At 50.9% G+C, this 20948-nt stretch overlaps 1 protein-coding gene across 2 annotated transcripts; it reads right to left on the bottom strand.

Moving 5' to 3' along the window:
• Positions 1-540: 540 nt before the first annotated feature.
• Positions 541-20460, bottom strand: Ptgs1 (prostaglandin-endoperoxide synthase 1). Of its 2 annotated transcripts, none has more exons than XM_075986039.1 (11): positions 20374-20460; positions 20187-20279; positions 13742-13858; positions 13265-13405; positions 12945-13088; positions 11321-11502; positions 11152-11235; positions 8947-9193; positions 6566-6852; positions 2619-2766; positions 541-1828 (listed from the first exon to the last, which is right to left on the bottom strand). In XM_075986039.1, exons 1-11 carry the CDS (start codon positions 20378-20380, stop codon positions 1473-1475), a joined length of 1806 nt encoding a protein of 601 aa, XP_075842154.1. In that variant the 5' UTR covers positions 20381-20460; the 3' UTR covers positions 541-1472. The 2 variants fall into 2 exon arrangements, with proteins under 2 accessions (XP_075842154.1, XP_075842153.1); XM_075986038.1 differs by having other exon boundaries at positions 1342-1828; positions 8947-9218; positions 11152-11231.
• Between the last annotated feature and the right edge of the window lie 488 nt (positions 20461-20948).

Below are 20948 nucleotides of genomic sequence, written 5' to 3'. Positions count from 1 at the left end.
GTGAACGGACTGACAAATGTCGATCTGGGCCCAAAGATAGAGATGAAGCATAAAGGAAAAGGCAGGCATGCTAGGACAGATTCCAGGGTCACCCTCGAAAAGTCTCAAGCCACGCCTCAGGCACACCTGGCCTGAGGGTAGGGCCACGCCTCAGGCACACCTGACTTGTGGGTAGGGCCGCATCTCAGGCACACCTGGTCTGTGGGTAGGGCCGCATCTCAGGCACACCTAACCTGAGGGTAGGGCTGTGTCTGCTGCACAGCTGGCCTGAGGGTAGGGCAGCACCTCGTGCACACCTCGCCTGTGGGTGGGGCCACGCCTCAGGTACACCTGGCCTGTGGGTAGGGCCGCATCTCAGGCACACCTGGTCTGTGGGTAGGGCCTCATCTCAGGCACACCTGGCCTGTGGTAGGGCCACGTCTCATGCACAGCTGGCCTGTGGTAGGGCCACGTCTCAGGCACACTTGGCCTGAGGGTAGGGGGAAAGCCTCATCAAGGTTTTCTTGCAAATGTGACTTAAAGAGATACACAGCAGGCAACTTTGGAAAGATAATTTTATTAGCTTCATGAACAACAGCTGCCACAAGCCCTGGATGGGGACAGAGCTGTGGTGGCCTCCCACCATCCCCTCCACACCTCTGGAAAGGGTCTAAGTGTGGCTCCTAAGAATATCTTACTTGCCCTTCAGCGTAGAAATGGAAGTGGGCAAGGCAGTCCTTGCTGGACACTGGGGCCTTGTGTTCTGTGTCCATCCCACTGAACAGGAGAATTAACCAGTCCACATTCTAGACATTCAGATCTGGACTGGTCTGGCCCATGTTATGGATCATTGACCAGGAACATGACCTCCTGAGTTACCAATCAGATAGTCAACATTCTGGAGGGGACCCAGATTCTAGGAAGAAAATTAAGAAACCTTTCACCTTTCAAGGGATTTTGTTAGGAGCTCTACATCCTAAAGTTGTTTGTTTGCTTGTTTGTTTGTTTGTTTGAAGACAGAGCCTCACTGTGTAACTGTGGCTAGCCTAGAACTCACTATGTAAACCAGACTGGCCTCAAACTCACAGAGATTCAACTGCCTCTGCCTCTCAAGTGCTGGGATTAAGGTGTGTGAGACCACACCATGCCCTATAATGTAAAGTTTGAAGTGTATATTCCAAATCAACAAGAAATCTAACCTTCTGGGTTGTCAACAAGGAGCCAAGTTCTGAGAAGCCAGTTAAAAACTACTCCTATAGTTTTTAAGGGTTAGCAAAGAATTCAGCATCCCAGAATGGCAAAATCACAATATTTTAGACAAGGGTGAGATCCAAAGTTCTAATTGTCAGCTCTCTCAGTGCTGTGCCGAGCCAGGAAACAAACTCTGAAGTCCACCTACTTCACCTCAGCATCCTAGAAGGACAAGCACAAAGCTCTTCCTTCCAGAAGGCTGCCTCCATGTCCCTCACAGCTCGGAGGACGGTCTCTGCCCCTCACAGCTCTGAGGACGGTCTTTCGACAGCAGGTCCCTTGTCTCCGGGCGACTCTGGCACACTGAAGGAAACATAGGGGCAGGTCTTGGTGTTGAGGCAGATCAGTTTCTTCAGTGAGGCTGTGTTGACAAGGTTGAAGCCCACATCACCACCGAATGTGCTGGGCTTCCAATACTCTGGAGAACAAATGGGATTCCCTAGGAGACCCTTGAGGGAAAAGGGAGCCCCAATCTCTATCATGCTCTCCCCAAAGATGGAGTTGGGCTGGCACTTTTCCAGAAGCAACCCCGGATAGAACTCTAAGGCATCGATGTCACCGTACAGCTCCTCCAACTCAGCTGCCATCTCCTTCTCTCCTGCAGAACAAGAACGTACCATCAGAGTCACAGTTTTGTTAAGATCGACCTGGGGATGGAACCTTCTAGATTCAGTTTTTCTCTAGGAACAACAGAGACCCCAGGAGAACAATTTCGTCCACTGGGAAAATGTCCTAAAATGTGGCTCTGCGGGCATCAGCGAACAATTAGGAAAGAAAGAGCAGATGAGCACTTTGACTCGGACTATGTGGTGACAAAGGGTCTAGGGGCCTAGATGGGTCCCCAAACAGTGCATGACCTCCAACTCATTCCATTCTCTGGACTTAATTCTTGGGCCATCACAACATGGAGAAAACGGCCTGTATTGATTCCCTCGAGGAAGATTTCAAGGCCTTACCTCTGCCCAAGCTCTCTAGACAGGACAAACCCACGCCTTCAGCACCTATGATCCTAGTTCAGTGCCAACCTCCCTTCACCACATGGCATCTCCCAAGACAAGCCCCCTGCTCCGGTCACATCTATGGCTGTCCTCCCAGAGGAGACCTACCTTCTTCGCCTCTGTGCCTTTGTTTTCCCCCCTTGCCAAACCTGCAGTTCTTCTCTTTCTATTTCCAACCTGGAAAATTCCTATTTACCCCTCAAACCCACCAGGAAGGTCATCGTCTCCCCATGTAGGGTGCTGCCACATCTCTGCCTTCCCTCACAATGTCCAGTGTAGTGCCGGCCATCTGCACCGTTCCAGTCTCTGTCCTTGTGATCTCCCTCACTTCCTTGGCGTGTCTCAAAGATAGATAGAGACTGTGTCCAGGAAGCAGCGGCTGCCACCTACCTGTGAGCTCCTGGAAGGAGGTGTAGGGCTTCATACCAAACCTCTTCCGGTATTCATTGAAGGGCTGTAGGCGCATCTCTCGGGACTCCTTGATGACATCCATGGCCACATGAAGAACGTGGTGGTTAAAGTTCCTACCCCCACCAATCTGCCAAGAGATTAGCACAACTGTCAGTCTAGGAACCAGGCCAGACTGTCCTGTGTAAGGTCCTAAAAGGAGAACTCCAGGTCTTTCTGAACCAGGACAGAGAATGGGGTGCAGCCCAGTGGTCATGACACTGTGGTTTGGCTCTATCTCCGCCTGCTCCCCCAACACTGAGGTGTGCAGCACTCGACTCTCTAGTGACTGGAGCTCTTTGGAGTCACACCAAGAGGTAGTGTCACTTATGTTGAAAGAGAAAAAAGGTCTAGATGAAAAAGAAGGACTCTGGATCCCCAGCACTTGTGGACCGGCCTGCTTAGCATACTTGGCAAGCTCCAGGCCAAGTAAGAGATCCTGTCTGAAAAGTCAAGTGAACAGTTCCTGAGGAGTGACACCCACAGCTGACTTCTCACACACACACACACACACACACACACACACACACACACACACACACACACAAAGTCATAATAGTTACAGGGCACCAGTTTAAAGGAAGCTCTACTTCTGAGATCTGTTTTGATTGAACAAGTATAATTGAGCCAGAAAAAAAAACAGTTGAATTGAAATCATACAACTCAGAGCAAAGCAAACTTGGAATAGCAAGCAGAGAGTAGCTCCAACCCCAGTTCTGGCCATGCCAAGCTATGTGGCTGGGATGGTGCCCCCACCCAAAGATGCACTATTTAACCTGCAGCACCCACAAATGTGACCTTAGCTGAAAATGTAATAGTCTCACCTTTCTGGTGGCTTGGCTTCACACACTTTCCATCACCCACAGGCAACTACAATCTGATAATATTTAATGGAAAATTCCAGAAATAAACAATTCCTAAGTTTTAAATCGCATGCTATTCTGGGTAGCGTGATGAAATCTAATGAGGAGTCTCTTGATCCTGCCCAGAATATGAATCATGCCTTCATTCAGCATGTCTGTACTGCACAAGACCCCTGGCTTGTCAATCATCTGGCATCTGTCAGTCATCAGGTCAACTGTCATGATATCGAAGTGCTATGCACAGGTAACCCCTACACAGTAAACTAAGCATCATATACCTGTGTCATTCACTTCACCCCATGTCCTCACATAGACACAATATCAGCTCACATTATCCTGAGGGGCAAGTACTGCACACCACTGAGAGAGAAAATTCACACTATATACTTTTATTACAGAAAATTATTATGCATATATTCAATGTTTCTATTATTACTATGTCTCTTATTGTACCTAATTTGTAAGTTAAACTTTACCACCACAGTTCATATGTATAGGAAAAATAGTATGTATGTGGTTCAGTACTCTACCATTTCAGACATCCATTTGGAAAGAAGTCTTAGATGTATTCCCTATGAATAGGAGAACTATATAGCCTTTACTGGTATAGACGAAATAAAGTCATGCTTGATTAGGGGAGATCCTAATCCAAGAAGTGATGCCTTGTTTGTTTGTTTTCAAGTTTCGAAACAGGGTCTCATGTAACCCACACTGACCTAGAACTAGCCCGGGAGCTGAAATGACCTAGTGGTCCTACTTGTACTTCCAGAGTGCTGGAATTACAGTGCACCTCTGTGCCCAGCCCAGAGGCACAGAGAAGACACATGTGACAAGAGGGAGAGGCAGAGAGTTGACTGACACTTCTTCTACAAGTCAAGAACTAACCAAGGACTGTGGGAGTCCAGTGAGAAAGGCTAAGAACAGATTCCTCTCTAGAGCCCTCAGAGAGTGGCCACGCTGCCACTCCCCAGTGAAGGACATGTCTCTATTACCTTAAGCCATCCACTTTGAAGCATTTTGTTGGGAAACCCTGGCATGCAAACACAAGGAGCAGATTATGCTTGGGTTTCCTCATATGCAAACATGGGGAGTGTGGAAACATCCACCTGATATATTGTAGTAAAATAAAGCGTTGTCACAATGCTGGTCACATGGCAACATTGCACAGTGGCCATCGTGACGTTCATTGGAGAAAGGCCTGCTTTGTCCTGCCTCTGCTCCTTTTTAATACCCTCAGAGTCAACAGCTGCTATCTTCTCCCAGTTTCAAAACCCAGACCTTCCACACACTTAGCAGTCACACAGCCCCACACAAAGGCTTCTGTCCCATCTCACACCCGTGCCCCCACAGAGAGCAGAGGGTACTCAGGGGGCAGCAAATGCTAATTGCAGTCAAACTACCAAGAGGAAATGTAAACCCACTAAGTGTTACAGCTTCAAGTGGGGTAGGGGACAGTGAAGACAGAGAAGCAAAGGACTCAAGACAGGCAAAGAATGAGGAGCTTCCAGCTGTAGGGAAGGAGTGATTTCAGAGGGGCTGACTAAGAATCCCAAGAGAATGCATTCGTCTGCCAGGGCCATGACAGTGGTGTCTCAATTAACTGAAGCTTAGTCTCCGTGTGAAGTCTAGTGTGTCTGACGCTTGGTCCCTTCTGAAGCCAGCCTCTTTGGTTTATAGATAGCCACTGCCTCCCTGTGTCTGCACGTGGCTCTCCTTCTGGATGAGTCTGTCTTAATCTCCTTATCTTACAACGATCCCAGTCTCATTGGATTAGTGCCCACCCCAATTTCTTAGCTCATCTTAAATGTCTCTTTAAAGACAGTATTTCCAAATGTTATTCTGAGGTCCTGAGGGTTAGGATCATGGCATATTAATTTGGGGGTAAGACACAATTAAGCTGATAGGAAATACAGAACTCAAAAGGCATTTCATACAGGCACAGTCATGTATATTACCAGATCCTAACAGGGCCCTCATGTCCCTCAGATTCCAAGCCATCAAGCCTTTGCACATGCTGTCCTCTCCATCTGGAACACAATCATCCCTGTCACCATCACCACCCTCTCCAGGGGAAATCCCTGCCCGTCTTTACCATCTCTACTTTGCCATCGCCCTAACACCCAGCTCTGGGTTACAGAGTTGACAGAGTACCATGGCTTTCTGAAATATGGTCATCAACATCTTATCATTCTGAGGACATTAGCAGGCCCCTGTCATGGTGCTAGCTCGAATCGAATGATGTTAGCTGTCATTGGACTGTCTTCCTTTTATGGTGTACATGCCAAAAGGATAGGGTCCAAGAATCATGTCAATCTTGTTCATCACCACATCCCAAGCATCTGAAGTAGTGTCTGTGTTGTGGTCTCAACCTGAAACATATCCCATAGGTTTGTATTTTTAAACACTTACTCCCCAAATGGTAACACTATTGGGAACACTGTGGAGCCTTTAGAAGGTGTGGCCAAGCTGAAGAAAATAGGTCACTATAAGCCAGACTTTAAAGGCTACAGCTCAGCGCCTGGTTCCCATCTCATTACTTCCTGGTCTGCTGTGACATGAACACCTCTGCCTTGAGCTTCTGCTGCCACTGACAGGGTCACTCTGCCATGGCTTCCTCGTTGTGACACTGCCAAAATAACCCTTCTTCCCTTGAGTTTTTTTGGTAAGGTATTTGAGACATAATAATATGAAAGTGACTAATGAACCCTGGTACTGTCACCTGAATGAGAGAATTCCTAAAGAGATATTTATGAACACCTGTAGAAGTGACTCTGTGAGCTGGGCGTTGGTGGCGCACACCTTTAATCCCAGCACTTGGGAGGCAGAGGCAGGCAGATCTCTGTGAGTTTGAGGCCAGCCTGGCATACAGAGTGAGTTCCAGAATAGTCAGGGTGGTTATGCAGAGGAAACTCTGTCTCAAAAAAAAAAAAGTAAGTAACACTATGCTCATCCCACAGATGAGAAAACTGGGTTTTGGATCAAGTCTGTTGGCTCCCAGAGCCCACCCTCTGTTTCTCTGAAGCTTACCCGGCCAGCCCTCTGGCGGGAGAAGGCGTCCACCAGTGCCTCGACACCATAATCCACCAGCATGGAGGTGTTAAACAGAAACTGCTCATAGCTGTACTCTTGCGAGCCCACTTTGAAGGAGTCGGGCATGAGTGGGTGCCAGTGATAGAGATGGTTGAACTCCACGGCGATGCGGTTTTGGTACTGGAACTGGGCTCGGAACAGCAGCTCTGGATCAAACTTGAGCTGCAGGAAGTAGCCACTCAAGTGTTGCACATACTCCTCAATGATAATTTTGATGGTTTCCCCTGTGTGAGGAAGATGGGGAACGGGGTCAGCAGAGCTTCATGTGTGGGAAACCGGGAAGCTCATGAAAAGAGCTTGTTTTTACCCCAGCCCACCTCGCCCCCACACCCCCACTCCCACCCTCACTGTTGCTGACGCTCATTCATTCCCCTGGTCACTTCTGCTTTCTGTCCTTCTCAAGGGATGTGAAAACACTATCTCAGATCCCCAGACAGGGGCATTGCTGCTCCAAAAAGAGGCCCTGGGCCCAGTAAGAGAGAAATCCAGGGGCTAGAGGAAGATGAAAAGAGATGAAGAACACTGGCTGCTCTTCTAGGGGACCCAGGTTCAACTCCCAGCACCGACATGGTAGCTCACAACCATCTGTAACCCCAGCTTCAAGAGATCTGATGTCCTGACCGCCTCGGGAACCAGGCATGCATATGGTACACAGATATACATGAAGGCAAAATCACCAAAATACATAGAATAAATTTTTTTAAAAAAAAAATAAAAATAAAACCCTGTCTTCCCTGCAGACTGTGACAGGGTCTGGAGAAGTCATGGTGGCACAAGCCCCTAAACTAAAACCCAGAACTTAAGGAGCCAAAGCAGGAGAGTTGCAAAGTTGATGTCTGAATGACCTACGTTTAAAAAAAAAGTCTCTAAAAAAGAAAAAGCTGAGAAACCCTGAAAGATATAAAAACGTAGTGCTGTGTTAGTGAGGAGTGTCATTTCATGCAAACCCTTAGTGAGGGCGCAGGCTTCAGAGACACCACCTGATAGCTACTGCAGAGAAAGCCGCACTGTTGGGAGCGCAGCCTTGGGCATTCGATTAAACATACTACAGTTCTCATGTGTCGTTAGGTACATTACAGTCTCATGGACAGAGATTTCCTTGACCCCTTGGGAACCATCTACACAATGGAAACAGCCGAGAAAGAAGTAAGTTGGACACACCCGGACAACAGGATAATCGGCCAGCAGATAGTTACAGGAAACTGGTGTCTGGCCCAGGCCAGCACACGAGTTGGCTTTTTAGTAAAATGACCCGGAGCTGAAGGATTTGGTTAGCAGCCATGACTTCATATGTCTCCAGTTTCTTCATATGTGAGCATCTGAGCTCGGCTCACCCTTCTTACCTGAAAACTGTGAGCTCTATAAATTCCCACGTGATTCCCGTGTGACCACGTATCAGGCCATGGGAAGAGTAGACAACAGGCAAAGTTTATGCTGTTGACATGGGACAGGCAATTTCAACCATGTGAACACAGGTTAGCCACAGTCCTGACTTTGATCACAGTTTCTTCACCAGCCGCGGTGCTGGGCAACCTCTAACCAGAGACCTGGTCTCTCTGGTAAAGGTCTGTGAGATACAGACTTCAAAAGAAAGCTCAGCTGGTCCACCTCAGAGTACTCTCATCCCCGGTGCTCGACTCTTCCTGAAGCCAGTGAATTCGCCGCTGTAATTGGGACCAGCCATGCCCAGTAATGCCCAGAGATGGGTGACTCACACAGAGTAGTCAGGACAGAGGTGACAGGGTCCAAGCTCCCAGGCAGGAAGCCATCTGACATTTTAGGTTATGGACCCACCTCTGTAGTAGACACAAAAATATCTGTCCCTGAGTCACCGAGCATCTCCCAAACTCCACAAAAGCTGATAGACTGACAGAGGGGAAGTTGGGAAGTTCCTGAGGGTGGGGTAAACTGGCGTTTGATCCTGGTGTGCTGAGAATCTTAGTGCCAAACTGGGTGGTAGCCCAAGCGGGGAGCTGGGTACAGCACAGAGGGAAAAAAAACTGGGATTCGAGGTAACCAAACAAATATGCCCAGAAAATTCTGACTAAGTGTCATAGCAAATCCTTCCAGCAACACATTCAGGATCTGAAGCTGCAGCCTGGAGGCCCCGACTGAGGTCTCAGACACCAGCAACCGTCCCTCTTACCAATGTGACCACACTGACTAACTGTCTTTTTCTGCTTTTCACTGTTAATTTGTTTTACTTTTATTTGGGTTACTGAATATGGGTGGCCAAACCTGGCTTGGGGCTCAGGCTGTGAATTCCCCAGTTCAGTAACTCTAGAGTCCCAACGTCTCAGCTCCTCGGGCATGCTCACCTATAAGGATGAGGCGAGTGGTCTGGAAGAGCTGCTCGTCATCCCAGGTGGGGTGCTCCTCCTTCAGCAGGTCACACACGCGGTTGTGCTCACGCAGCCAGATCGTGGACATGACCATCAGCCCTGGGAGCAACCCAAACACCTCCTGGCCCACGGCCATCTGCTTCTCGGGCGGGACACCCGGTGGGTAGCGCATCAACACGGACGTCTGTTCCACCGACGGTGGGTACACCTCTCCGTCCTGCACCTGTGGGATGGGGCCGCCTGGCAACCTAGGGCCGGGCAGAGCAGCCGCAGCTGACTCCAGCCCTCCTCCAAGATCCCTCTCCACATCCGGGGCTCTGTGTTCCAGCTCTACTTCCTCAACCCTGACCTGCCTGCCTGGTTCTCCCTAAGTACCTGCCCTAGACCAACTCTTGCTCTTAGACATCCTTCTAGGTACACAGCAGTCTGCGCACCCACTTACAACACAAAACAACAACAAAAACTTCAGCTCTAGCATCACAGGCTAGCTATGTGAGCTTGCAACTCTGCCAGCCACCCTCCGCTCTCAGCAGAGGTCAGAAACCTACATACTACAGACGCCTGCTCCCTCCTTTAACCCAGTCGTTCCTTCGCACCCTTGATTCTTCCTGCCTCCACGATTCTCATAGCTAAACCCTACAGAGAGCTGACTCTGACCACATCGTGGCTTCTGCAGTTCTGCTGCTACAACTCCAACTTCTCAAGGCCCCCCAAAGGTAGCAGCTGGTTAATGGCAATCATACAATAGTAACTAGGTAGGTGGTCTCTTCTTCATCCATTCATGAAATATACACACTGCCAAGCTATATGCCAAGTACTAGCCTCAGCTATGAAGACACCCCAGTGAATTTTCATTCCATTCGTTCAGATTTCCATAATCCAATATAGTCGCCACTAGCCACCCATGGCCCCTGGCACTCCAAATTTGACTATTTTGTTTCATTTAGATTTTACTTGACTTTTCTTTTAAATTTTTCTTTTTTAAGATTTATTTTTGTATGTGTGTTTGTATGCCTCATGTGTGGGGATGCCCACAAAGTCCAGAAGAGGGCATCAATCCCTTAGAGCTGGAGTTACGGACAGTTCTGAGCCTCTTGTGGGTCCTAGGAAGCAAGCCCAGATCCTGTGGCAGAGTGGCAAGCTTTTAACTGCTGAGCCATTTCTCCAGTCCCGTAATTTTAAATTTTAAAGTGGATGTTTCAGCTATTGGGTATATGAATCTGCTTATTGAATTATAATTTTTATGAAATCTAGAGAGAGATCAGCTACCTCCAATGAAAACCTTTTTAACTTTTATTACATTTATTTATTTATGTGTTCACGAGACAAGAACAAAGTGCTGCCGAAGTGAACCTGCTTAGGTCAGAAGACAACTTGTAGGAACAGGTTCTCTCCTTTCTCCAGATGGGCCACAGGGATCAAACACTGGCTGTCAGGTTTGGTGCCAAATGCCTTTACCAGCTGAGTCATCTTATCATTCCAAGTAGAGTATATTATTAAAATCCATCTTATCTGTTTTTCACTTTTAATGTGGCCGCTAGGAAATTTGAATTACATATGAGGTTCACACTACTGTTTGACAGCTCTGGTTACCCAATCAATCTTGCTACAGCCGATACCAGTCAGTATGTATGTGTGTGACCCCCTGACTGACTGTGGGCCCCCATACCCTGACATTCATGTACATGACCCCTGATGGACTATGGTTTCTTGATGACTGGGCCTATAGCTAAGACGGACATTGCTCATCACCTGCACAGTCCCATCATGGTGCCCATTCCACAAAGTAAGTCAGCAAAATGAGTGAAAGCATCTCTGGGAGACTATGGAAGGTCATGGGAGGCCAAGGGAGGCCATGGGGAGTCATTGGAAGCATGGGAGGCCATAGGAGCCATGGAAAGCCATAGGGGGATATGGGAAGCCATTGGGAAACCATGAGAGACTGTGGGAGGCAACAGGGGGATATGGGAAGCCATTGGGGGCAAGGAAGGCCATGGGGATTGTGGGAGGCTATGGGGGGCCGTGGGGAGGCCATGGGAGGTCATGCCTGTTCTTTATTTGCTTTTTGCCCTGTTAGCTTCTCCCAGCCTTTGATCTCTGTCCCACTCCCTAACCCAGCCATCTTTGTAAGAGAAAATGAGGGAAGCCCTTCCCACTGTCCCACCCCCAAGTCAATGCTACCTGGTACTTGAGTTTCCCATCCTTGAAGAGACGCAGGTGATACTGCCGTTCCAAATTATCTCCATAAATGTGGCCAAGGTCTATCTGAGGACGGAGAAAGGTTCACTCAGATCACCTGGATTCTGGCCATAGCCTGCAAGTGTCATTGAGGTCCCGCCTGCACACTCACCCCGTGGCCCAAGGCCTTGGTAAAGCCAGGACCCATCTTCCCAGAGGTCTTGAAGAACTGGTGAGTGAAGTGTTGTGCAAAAAAGGCAAACAAGATGTTGGTTCCCTGGGGGGCTGGGATGAACTTCCTTCTCAGCAGCAGTCGCTGGGCCAGGAGCTGAACATCCGGCAACTGCTTCTTCCCTGGTTAGGGGGGTGGAAAAGAACAGTAGACGCCTAGGTCCCACTTGTCTGCCTGCCCTGGGGACCACTGAGCTCCCAGAAGTCCCCAGGCAAACTATCCCAAGCAGGAAGGCCAGAGCATCCTCCTAGGACCTGTCTCTCCCCACAGGTAGCTGTAACCTGCTCTACGGAAAGACCTTGACGGACTTGCCAAGGAAATGACTGACATTTGGAATTTGTTTTAAAATTTCCTACCAAGAGCCAGGCATGGTGGTGGACGTCAGCACTGGGGAGGCTAAGACAAAAGCATCTTCGATTAAAGGCCTGCATGGGGTATGCAGGGAGACTGTATCCTGAAATCATACAGGGGTCCAGGCAGATGGCTCAGCAGATAAAAATGCCTGCCACAGAAGCCTAACCACCTGAGTTCACGCCTCCAAGCCCCTAATCATCAGTCACACGTGGTGTTAAAGTTCCTCATGCTGTTGGCTCTATCCCCAGAGAGAGAAGCATCTGCAGAAGGGATCTTGGCATTTCTGTGAAAACCAAAGGGATGTGCCTTCTGCTGGCAGCCAGGAGTCCTGGGTCTGCCTGGCTTTGCTCTATGTCTTTGGCCAAGTAGCTCTCCCTGAGCCTCAGTTTCCCTGGCTGAGCCATGTGTGAAGGAGGGACTGGACCTGGATGAATTGAACGACTGTCTAACTTGACTGCTGAGGCATCACTGAGACCACAGAGCTATGGAAGGGGATGGCAGTCAGAAGGATGGGGTTGAACACAGGGAGGGACTTCATTGTTAGGGGTTCACGAGGTGGGAGTAGGAAGGAAGAGGGGTGAGTGCAGAGTTCACATACCATCTCGGGAGACTTCTTTCCAGCCAGGCTTCTTGTGTTCTCTCTGTTCTTGTCCTCCCCAAGATCTTAGCATACAGACTACACCTTCACTTAAGTCATCTGAGTTTTTAAAGGCAACTCAGATCTTGGGGTCCCCCTCCCTGCCACTTGTATTTTATCCTTGGTTCTGAAAAGCCTCTTTCCTGGAATTGATTGCTGAACCTGGGGAGGCTGGGTGGAGAGGAAGTGAAGGGATGGACAGTTGGCCTGATGTGACCATTTCCTGGTGGCCTTTTCTGGCCTCAGTTTCCCTACCTGCACAGTGGGTGTGATGAACGGGCTGTTCCCTCCTTTCTGCAGAAATGGAAGGCCAGTGGCAGATCCTCTTTTCCTAGCATCTAGAAGCTCACACAGATTGGTGGGGAGGGGAAGGCTCATCTGGGAGAATTTGCCTCTGACTTTCCTTGTCACCCTAGACAAGAACCTTAGCTGCCTTCTCTGTCCCCTTCCTTGGTCCTAAATATGTCAACTGTCTTGCCTTGATCCACCCATCTATGGAATCAGTAACAGCTCTTCTGCCTGCTTTGGCCTGAAGAGGAGAACTCAGGTCAGCTCCTGACCGCTGCCCCTTACCTTTGGTCCCCATGGGTGTGGGGCAGTCTTTGGGTACGGAGGGCAGAACTCGAGTGTAGTAGCTCACATTGGAGAAGGACTCCCAGCTGATATAGTCATGTGCTAAGTTGTAGGTCGGAGGGCTGGGGATAAGGTTGGACCGTACTGCAGATCAAAAACAAGGGTGACAAGGCTATTCCCCTCCCCCTCCACTTCCCTGCCTCCTCCCATGCAGGGCCTTGGGAGTTTCTCCACCCACTGTTTTTATCAGATGCCAAGAATCCCACGAACTGGGGTGATTCCTTGTTCCCCAGATGAGAGGGACCCAGCCCCATACCCACCTGTGAGTATCAGTCGCATGAGTGTTTCCCTGATGAAGGAGGCATTCACAAACTCCCAGAACCAGCGCCCATGTGTCAGCAGGAAGTGGGTGAATGAGGGGCTGGGCCGCAGGAAATTTCGCAGCCAGGTCCAGAGCTCAGCTGCAGGGACAGTGGGGGTCACTGAGTCCATCCTTTCTGATAAGACCAGAGCTACCCATGGTGAGAGGATAGGGACCAAACAGGAATCTATAGGCAGCACCCTTAGGAGTGATGACACACGAAAGAGCCAGGACCCAAAATGAGGACGGGGGACAGGGAGCATGGAGAAGAACTACCACAGAGTGGATGAACCAAGAAAAGAGCCCCATGGAAGCCATGTTTGAGCAGGGTCAAAGCCAAACAGGCAAAGGAAGCCATGGCCAGAAAGGAAGGCAGGTGTAGGGTAGAGAGGAAGATCCAGAGGAGCAGGAGAGAGGGGCCTGAGGCCTAGCTCACGGATGGTGCAGTTGGGGCCCGAGTAGCCCGTCTGAGTACAGTCACACTGGTAGCGGTCGAGACCAAAGCGGACACAGACACCCTGGTTCTGACACGGATAGTAACAACAGGGATTGACTGTGGACGAGAAACAAGAATTAGGGATACCCTCAAGTAGCCCCCGATCCCACCCAATCCCTGAGTGTGGAGAAAGGGCACAGAGGCAACTCTGTCCCAAATGACATCTGAACTCTCTCTGACCAACCCCACTCCAGCACCAAAGACATAAACCCCCATCCCCTGCCCTGGACCTCCAGACTAGCCCATGCTCAGGGCCCAGGGGAAAGGCCCCCTCCCTCCCTGTTGCCAGGGGTCAGGGGAAGAGTACAGGCCCAAGCAGTTGATACCAAGCCTGGGAAGTTGGGAAGCAGCTGATAAGACAACATACTGTGAGCTTCTGAGAGCTCACTTCCTGCCCCATCAGAGCCAAGTGACAAGGGTATGTGTGGGGGCTTCAGAAAGGAGACAAGAGCGTGGGAGGGTTCCTCTCAGATGAGCCTCCCCCTCCCCACCAATCTGTGTGAGCTTCTAGATGCTAGGAAAAGAGGATCTGCCACTGGCCTTCCATTTCTGCAGAAAGGAGGGAACAGCCCGTTCATCACACCCACTGTGCAGGTAGGGAAACTGAGGCCAGAAAAGGCCACCAGGAAATGGTCACATCAGGCCAACTGTCCATCCCTTCACTTCCTCTCCACCCAGCCTCCCCAGGTTCAGCAATCAATTCCAGGAAAGAGGCTTTTCAGAACCAAGGATAAAATACAAGTGGCAGGGAGGGGGACCCCAAGATCTGAGTTGCCTTTAAAAACTCAGATGACTTAAGTGAAGGTGTAGTCTGTATGCTAAGATCTTGGGGAGGACAAGAACAGAGAGAACACAAGAAGCCTGGCTGGAAAGAAGTCTCCCGAGATGGTATGTGAACTCTGCACTCACCCCTCTTCCTTCCTACTCCCACCTCGTGAACCCCTAACAATGAAGTCCCTCCCTGTGTTCAACCCCATCCTTCTGACTGCCATCCCCTTCCATAGCTCTGTGGTCTCAGTGATGCCTCAGCAGTCAAGTTAGACAGTCGTTCAATTCATCCAGGTCCAGTCCCTCCTTCACACATGGCTCAGCCAGGGAAACTGAGGCTCAGGGAGAGCTACTTGGCCAAAGACATAGAGCAAAGCCAGGCAGACCCAGGACTCCTGGCTGCCAGCAGAAGGCACCTCCCTTTGGTTTTCACAGAAATGCCAAGATCCCTTCTGCAGATGCTTCTCTCTCTGGGCATAGATTGCGTGAGAAACTTTGACACCATGTGTGACTGATGATTAGCGGTCAGAGGGTGGAAAAAAGTCAGAGCAGCCTGGCGTGAACGAGCCAGTCATCAAAGAGATCCACATCAGAGAACCTCCCCCGAGCAGGGCCTAGCCCTCCAGCCTGCATCCACAGCTCACAGCTGCCATGGTGCAGTACTCTCCGGCCACCAGGAACCTCCAGGTGCCCCCAGAGCCACCATCACCACACACACACACACACACACACACACACACACACACACACACACACCAGCAAAACTAGTACAGGCCATGCAAATAGTTTTGCTTAAGCCCCGGTGACTTTGAAAAACCCCACAATGACATTCTTGTGATCTCTGGCAGGAGTTTGGAAGAGAGAGGCCAAGGGGAAGAGGAAGAAACAAAAAGGCCTTAGCAAGCTGCCATAAGCAGACCTGGTAAGCAAGACTCAGGTACTGCAGACCTGACAGGACCCCAGCTCTCCTCATCCTTGGATGTCCCCAAGCTAGTCACAGCCCCCAGAAAAACCAAAGGGGCCTGAATCCACCTCCAGCCTGACAGGGCTGGGGCTTTTCCCATCATCCTTTGCTCGAGTGCAACTCAAGTGCCACGAGCAGAGTGGAGCTCTGCCATAGCGCTCTCCCGTAGCTAGGATGTCTTACCACTCAGAAGAAACAGGGGACAGGCCCAGGCCTCCTCTGGGCCTCAGTTTTCAACTTCTACCTCCTCAGGAGTCTCAAAAGGTCCTGAAGCTCAAAGGGGCTGAGCAACCCCCCTCCTGCCACCACCCTTACCTAGGCTATACTTCTCACATCTCCCAATGCTCCCCAAAGAAGCCTGCTCTGCCTCCTGCCCAAGCTTCACCAAGTCCCCACTGTTAAGTCCTCCTTGCCCTTCCTGCTGTCTCTTCTCTACCCTGAGGGAGGGGCACACCTTCCCAGACGGCTACCTCCCTACTGGGTTGGGCTCACAGCCTGGGTTTGGTCTAGCGCAGGCTGGACAACCACTGGAGACCAGAGCTTACCAAGTATGTGTGGAACTAATAAAATGGCCTGATGAGCCTCGCTGCTCCCTGCTGGGCAGAGACACTTTTCTTCCTGCTGCAGCAGGGTTTGCTCCAACTAACCAGAGACTCCTGCAGCACCATGTCCTGCCTCAAGCCAAAAGAGGCCCCTCCCTCCTAAACAGACTGTGGCCCTTTTCCCTTACTCCTCCCCACTCTCTTTCCATAAACACCAAGTTCCCCTCGGCAGGAAAAGTCCTCTTGAGCAGGGACAACAGAGTGTGCAGAAAGGAGACGGGTGCCACTTTGCCATGGCAACTGTGGCAGTCATGCTGGGAGAAACTGGGGCTGTCACTGACCAAGTCCATGACCTCACACCCCCAGGGTGTATTTGTCTTCCAGACCCAGTAGGAAGATGGGCGAGACTCCTATTGCGCAATGAGGAAATCGAGGATCAGAGAAGGCAAGAGGCTTACACTCAAGCCCCATCGCCTCCAGGCAGCAGAACCAAAAGATTCATCTCCTTCCCTTTCCCTGCTCAACTCCTCCTAGGGATGTCTGGGACTTGATTTTGGGGAAAGACACGGCAGAGTCACAATGATCCATAGGCCATGGACGTTGCTGCTTCTTCAAAGTGACCTTTGCAAGTCCCAAGTGAATATGGAAGCCTAGGGTCTCTGCCTTCTGCTATGAGCAGACCGCCAGTCATTCAACAGGAGGTTGTCCTCTCAGTAGGACTTCATACCTGCAGGATTCCATGGCAACCCAGTCCTCTGCCTACCACTCTACTGAGACCACCCATCTTTCTTCATGGCGTTAAGGAGCCATCAGAGAGAATTGGGAGGGGCAGGCACCCACTCTGATTTACTTCAAGTGACCCACACTCAAGCACAAATCAGCCACCAAAGAAGAACGCAGAAAAGATGAACTCAGAACTGATGCTGTTCCTGGCTGTAGGGCCGTGTCTGCCCATCTGTCTCATAAGCAGGTAGAGTGGGTATCTCAGAGGATGCGTCCCTGACTCCCTGCCCGCCCCATACTCTAAAGGAAGCCAATCTGTTCCTCTAGATTATCCCCCTCATTCTCCTGCCCTCAACACAACTCTACAACTGTTGTCACTCAGTGCCTGACACTGTGCCTGAAGGCCGAAGCAGTCAACCCGTGTCCCCACAGATAACCACGACCAGGATCTCCCGGCTCTAAAACCCATCTTCCAGCCCAAAAGCCGGGACTCTGGACTAAAAGGCAAGTAGGGCAGGGGACAGGTATGGCTGGGAACACCAGGCCCTCCTGGATGTAAAGGCAGCATCAGATAGAAAAGGCTGTGCCCAAAGCCTCTAAGAATAATATTTATAGAAGCTGGGGTGGAGGAGCTGGCAGCCAAGGGGAAAGCAAGCCTGAGTAGGCAGGCCTGGGTCTCCCGTGCCTGTAGGCAGATCCAGGCCCTGTGCCGCCTGGAGCAAGAAAGAAAGGCCCCTTGGGGTCCCCAGACCAGCTGGGACTGAAGACAGGAGCAGCCAAGGAAAACAGAGGGAGGCTTTGGCATGTACTAAAGTCTCACTCCACATGCAGGAGTTAGCTGGCCTCAAGCTCCTCAGCCTGGCTCACAGCTCTACTCACCAGGTCATACCCTCTCCTTAGGTAGGCATGGGGCACCTAAATGGTCCTGGCATTATAGTGCAGGCCTTTTTTCTTTCTTTTCTTTTCTTTTCTTTTTTTTTTTTTTTGAGACAGGGTTTAAAGGTGCACGCCACCACCTCCCTAAAGCACACGCCTTTAATCCCAGCACTCAGGAGGCAGAAACAGATGGATCTCTGTGAGTTTAAGGCCAGCCTGGTTTACTGTGAGTTCCAGGACAGCCAGGGCTACATTAGACCCACACACACATCTGTGTGCACGCATACATGCACCTATACATGTACACACTAATGCACACACATACGCACACACACATACATGCACATGCTGTGGAAGAGAAGCATTTGAAGACTGTGGGTCCCCAGCACAGTCTTGAGCTCCAAACAGGGCACTATCTTTCCCCAATCCATGGCAGAGGCCTCCTTCCCACAAACTATCTGCAGCCTTGCACTCCAAGCAGGTGCCCAAGCAGTTTGAGCCTCTATTTACAGCAGACTCGGGATCAGACAGGCACCCACCTTTCCTGTCCTATCCTTAAACCTTGCAGGGGTCTGTGTCAGGCTTCTTGGTCTCCAGGCTTACCCAGAATTGTTCCTTATTGTCACATCCCCAGGGACCCTGTATTCACAAGCTCTCCTGTCCAACACCTGCCTGCCATACCACTCCCTACTGCTTTCTGTCAGAAAGACCCTCACAGAACGCCAGCAGAAGCAGTCTCCCCCTCCCACCACCTCCTTTCCTTCAAAGTCTTATTGAAATAAATTCCACCTCCTTCAGAAAACCCCCCCTATTCCTCCCATGTGGACAGATCTTCCCTCCTTGATGTCCTTTGCTTCTCTCATCCTTAGCCATTGCCCTCGCTCGCCTCCTTATGGAACAATCCCTTGGCATCTGTCTCCTCCATCAGACTGTGAGCTCCAATGTGCCCTGGACACCTACATCACTCCACATCAGACTGTGAGCTCCACTGGGCTCTGTGTCACCAGGGTCCCAGCCAAAGGCTGGCACAGAAGAAGCCCGTGGAATGCAAAAATTCCACTATAGCACATGCATTATGGGCATATGCAGAAGAGATGCTATGGCTCAAATCACGGCTCAGGTGCTCTGTGCAGCTCAGGTCACCAAGTCATGCCTGCTCCGTGGCCAAAGAGAGCCAAAACCAGGGAGGCTGGAGGTTGAGCACTGTGGATTTCCCAGCAGACCCTTGCCCTCCAAGCTAAACTCCAACCCCTCCTTACCAGGCATAATAAGCAAGGAAGACAAGTGAGCTGGCACCAGGTACTCAGGGGCCCAGATGAGGTCAGATGAGAGCTGGACTCATCCTGACATTGATAGTTCAGGCCCAGGACCAGCATAGCCAGCTAGCTCACTGCGATCCCCAACAAGTCACCCCACTTCCTGGGCATCTCAGAGTTCTGTTCTATGAAATAGGTCTAACACATCTGCCCTGCAGGCCTCTATGAGCACCAAAGAAAAATCCAGCAGAGTTGAACTCGGTAAGCTGCAGTGGGGTCAGAAATGTGCCCTCCCAAAACCCAGGCTTGTGGGGAGGTGGCTATCTCCATCCTTGCTCAGGTTTCCCTAATTCTCCTCACACAAACAAACCCTCTCCCCCAGGAAGCTTGCCCTGACTCTCCATCGACTCAGATTCTGCTCTTCCCTCCTCTTCCCTCCTCGGAGCTCCAAGTCCCAGGAGCATCCAGCAGAAAGTCGAAACTCCCACTTCCTCCCTTCCCTGCATCCAAACTAAGGAGAGAGAGGAAGAAAAGGTAGGAGGGGGGAGGGGAGAGAGGCTGAGGTGGAAGGGTGATTTTTTTTCTTTCCTGGAACCTGGTAATGGCCTGGAGGAGGAATCAAGGACAGAACTTCAGGGGACCTGACTTTTGGTCCCGTTCACGAACAAACTAGAAGGGTCTCTGGGCCATTGCAGATATTGGGAAGTTCTGGATTAGGCTAGTTCTAAGTTCACACCTACTACTGAGCCTCAGTTTCCTCATTAGTGTGTGTCCACCTCCCTATTCCCAGGATGCTGGCCTCCCACCCCAGCCCCTCTCTCTACCAATGGGGGGAGGTTGAGCGTTAGAGGCTGAAAAATGGGAACTCATTGTCCAGTCTGCCTTTCCCTTGGCGCCTGCCGCTTCCTCCCCGAAAGAGCCCCCACAGGAAACTGCCTGCTTTTGTGGGAGAAGGGGTTTGGAGGCCGATTGGAAAGTCAGAGCCCAGAACAGGTGAAATTAAAAAACCGTCCCTACTCCCCCTGCCGGCTCCGATCTCAGTTGGCTGGGTGCCAGAGAGACCCTAGGTAGGATCTAGCCTCGGCTACACCCCTGGAGTTCTCCAGGGAGCCCCATCTCACAAACTCAACACCGCACTCCCAGCACCGCGAGCAGAAAGGGGAAGTGGGGCCTTCTGGAAGGGAGAAGACAGAGATGGACCAAGTCAACAGCACAGGACTCGGGATCAACATGGGCATTGGAGAAGGGTTGCCTACCCGGTGAGAGCACCCCAGAATCTGTGAGGAGGACCGGGGGTGGCAGCAGCAGCAGGAGCAGCAACAGCGGGTACTGGAGCGAGAGACTCCTTCCTGCAGAGGAGACACAAGTTGAGCCTGGCATTCAAGGCTCCGCCTGCAGGCCACCGGATTCCCGGGTGCGTGGGGGCACCAGGGTCGGACTCACGGCTCATGGCTCTGGGAGTTGATGGATGTTAAAGCGGACGGCTGGCTCTCGAGTGCAACTCCAGCACTGCCCCAGCCCCGGCGGGTCCCCTCCCACCCATCCCCATAGCTCCACCCCCACTCCTCCCTCCAGTTGTCACCTCGACACTACCCGCCCGCTCCCTGACTTCTGCTCGGGCCTTGGCCAAGACAAAGTTTTATTAATTACTGCGTAGTGACCCATAAGACTGTCACTCAAGATCCTTGAGGTGCACAACCTTTTGAAAGTGTTAGAAATGTTTCCTTTGGTATATAGGAAACTGAGAATCGCTGAGGATAGGCATTACAGAGGACAGGGCTTAGGGACAGAACAAATGCTGGAAGAGGTGGATTTGAACCCCTTTGCAGATGACAAGGAGAAAGGAAGTAAGAAGCCCAGCGCCCCCAGCCCTTTCTGCACACGGGGTCCTGCACGGAGCCAGCAGGACCACCTCTCTCCCTGCCTGGATTCTGCCTGCCAGAGATGAAGGACTGTAGCTTAGATTCTGATTGCACAATCTGCCATCTGGGTCACCCTTACACACTCATCCTTGCTGG

The sequence above is a fragment of the Microtus pennsylvanicus genome, chromosome 9 (genome assembly GCF_037038515.1).
Source record: "Microtus pennsylvanicus isolate mMicPen1 chromosome 9, mMicPen1.hap1, whole genome shotgun sequence".
Taxonomy (NCBI): domain Eukaryota; kingdom Metazoa; phylum Chordata; class Mammalia; order Rodentia; family Cricetidae; genus Microtus; species Microtus pennsylvanicus.
Note: the sequence above shows the minus strand (reverse complement) of the source record. Positions and strands in the feature narration are given on the sequence as shown.

What these genes read in the sequence shown, in the direction of transcription:
- Ptgs1 (XM_075986038.1), bottom strand. An exon ending in TTCTGGGGTGCTCTCACCGG is followed by an intron (nt 13,859 to 20,186) that starts GTAGGCAACCCT and finishes TCTCGTCCACAG; the next exon opens with TCAATCCCTGTTGTTACTAT. An exon ending in ATGGGAAACTCAAGTACCAG is followed by an intron (nt 9,219 to 11,151) that starts GTAGCATTGACT and finishes GCCCGGCCCTAG; the next exon opens with GTTGCCAGGCGGCCCCATCC.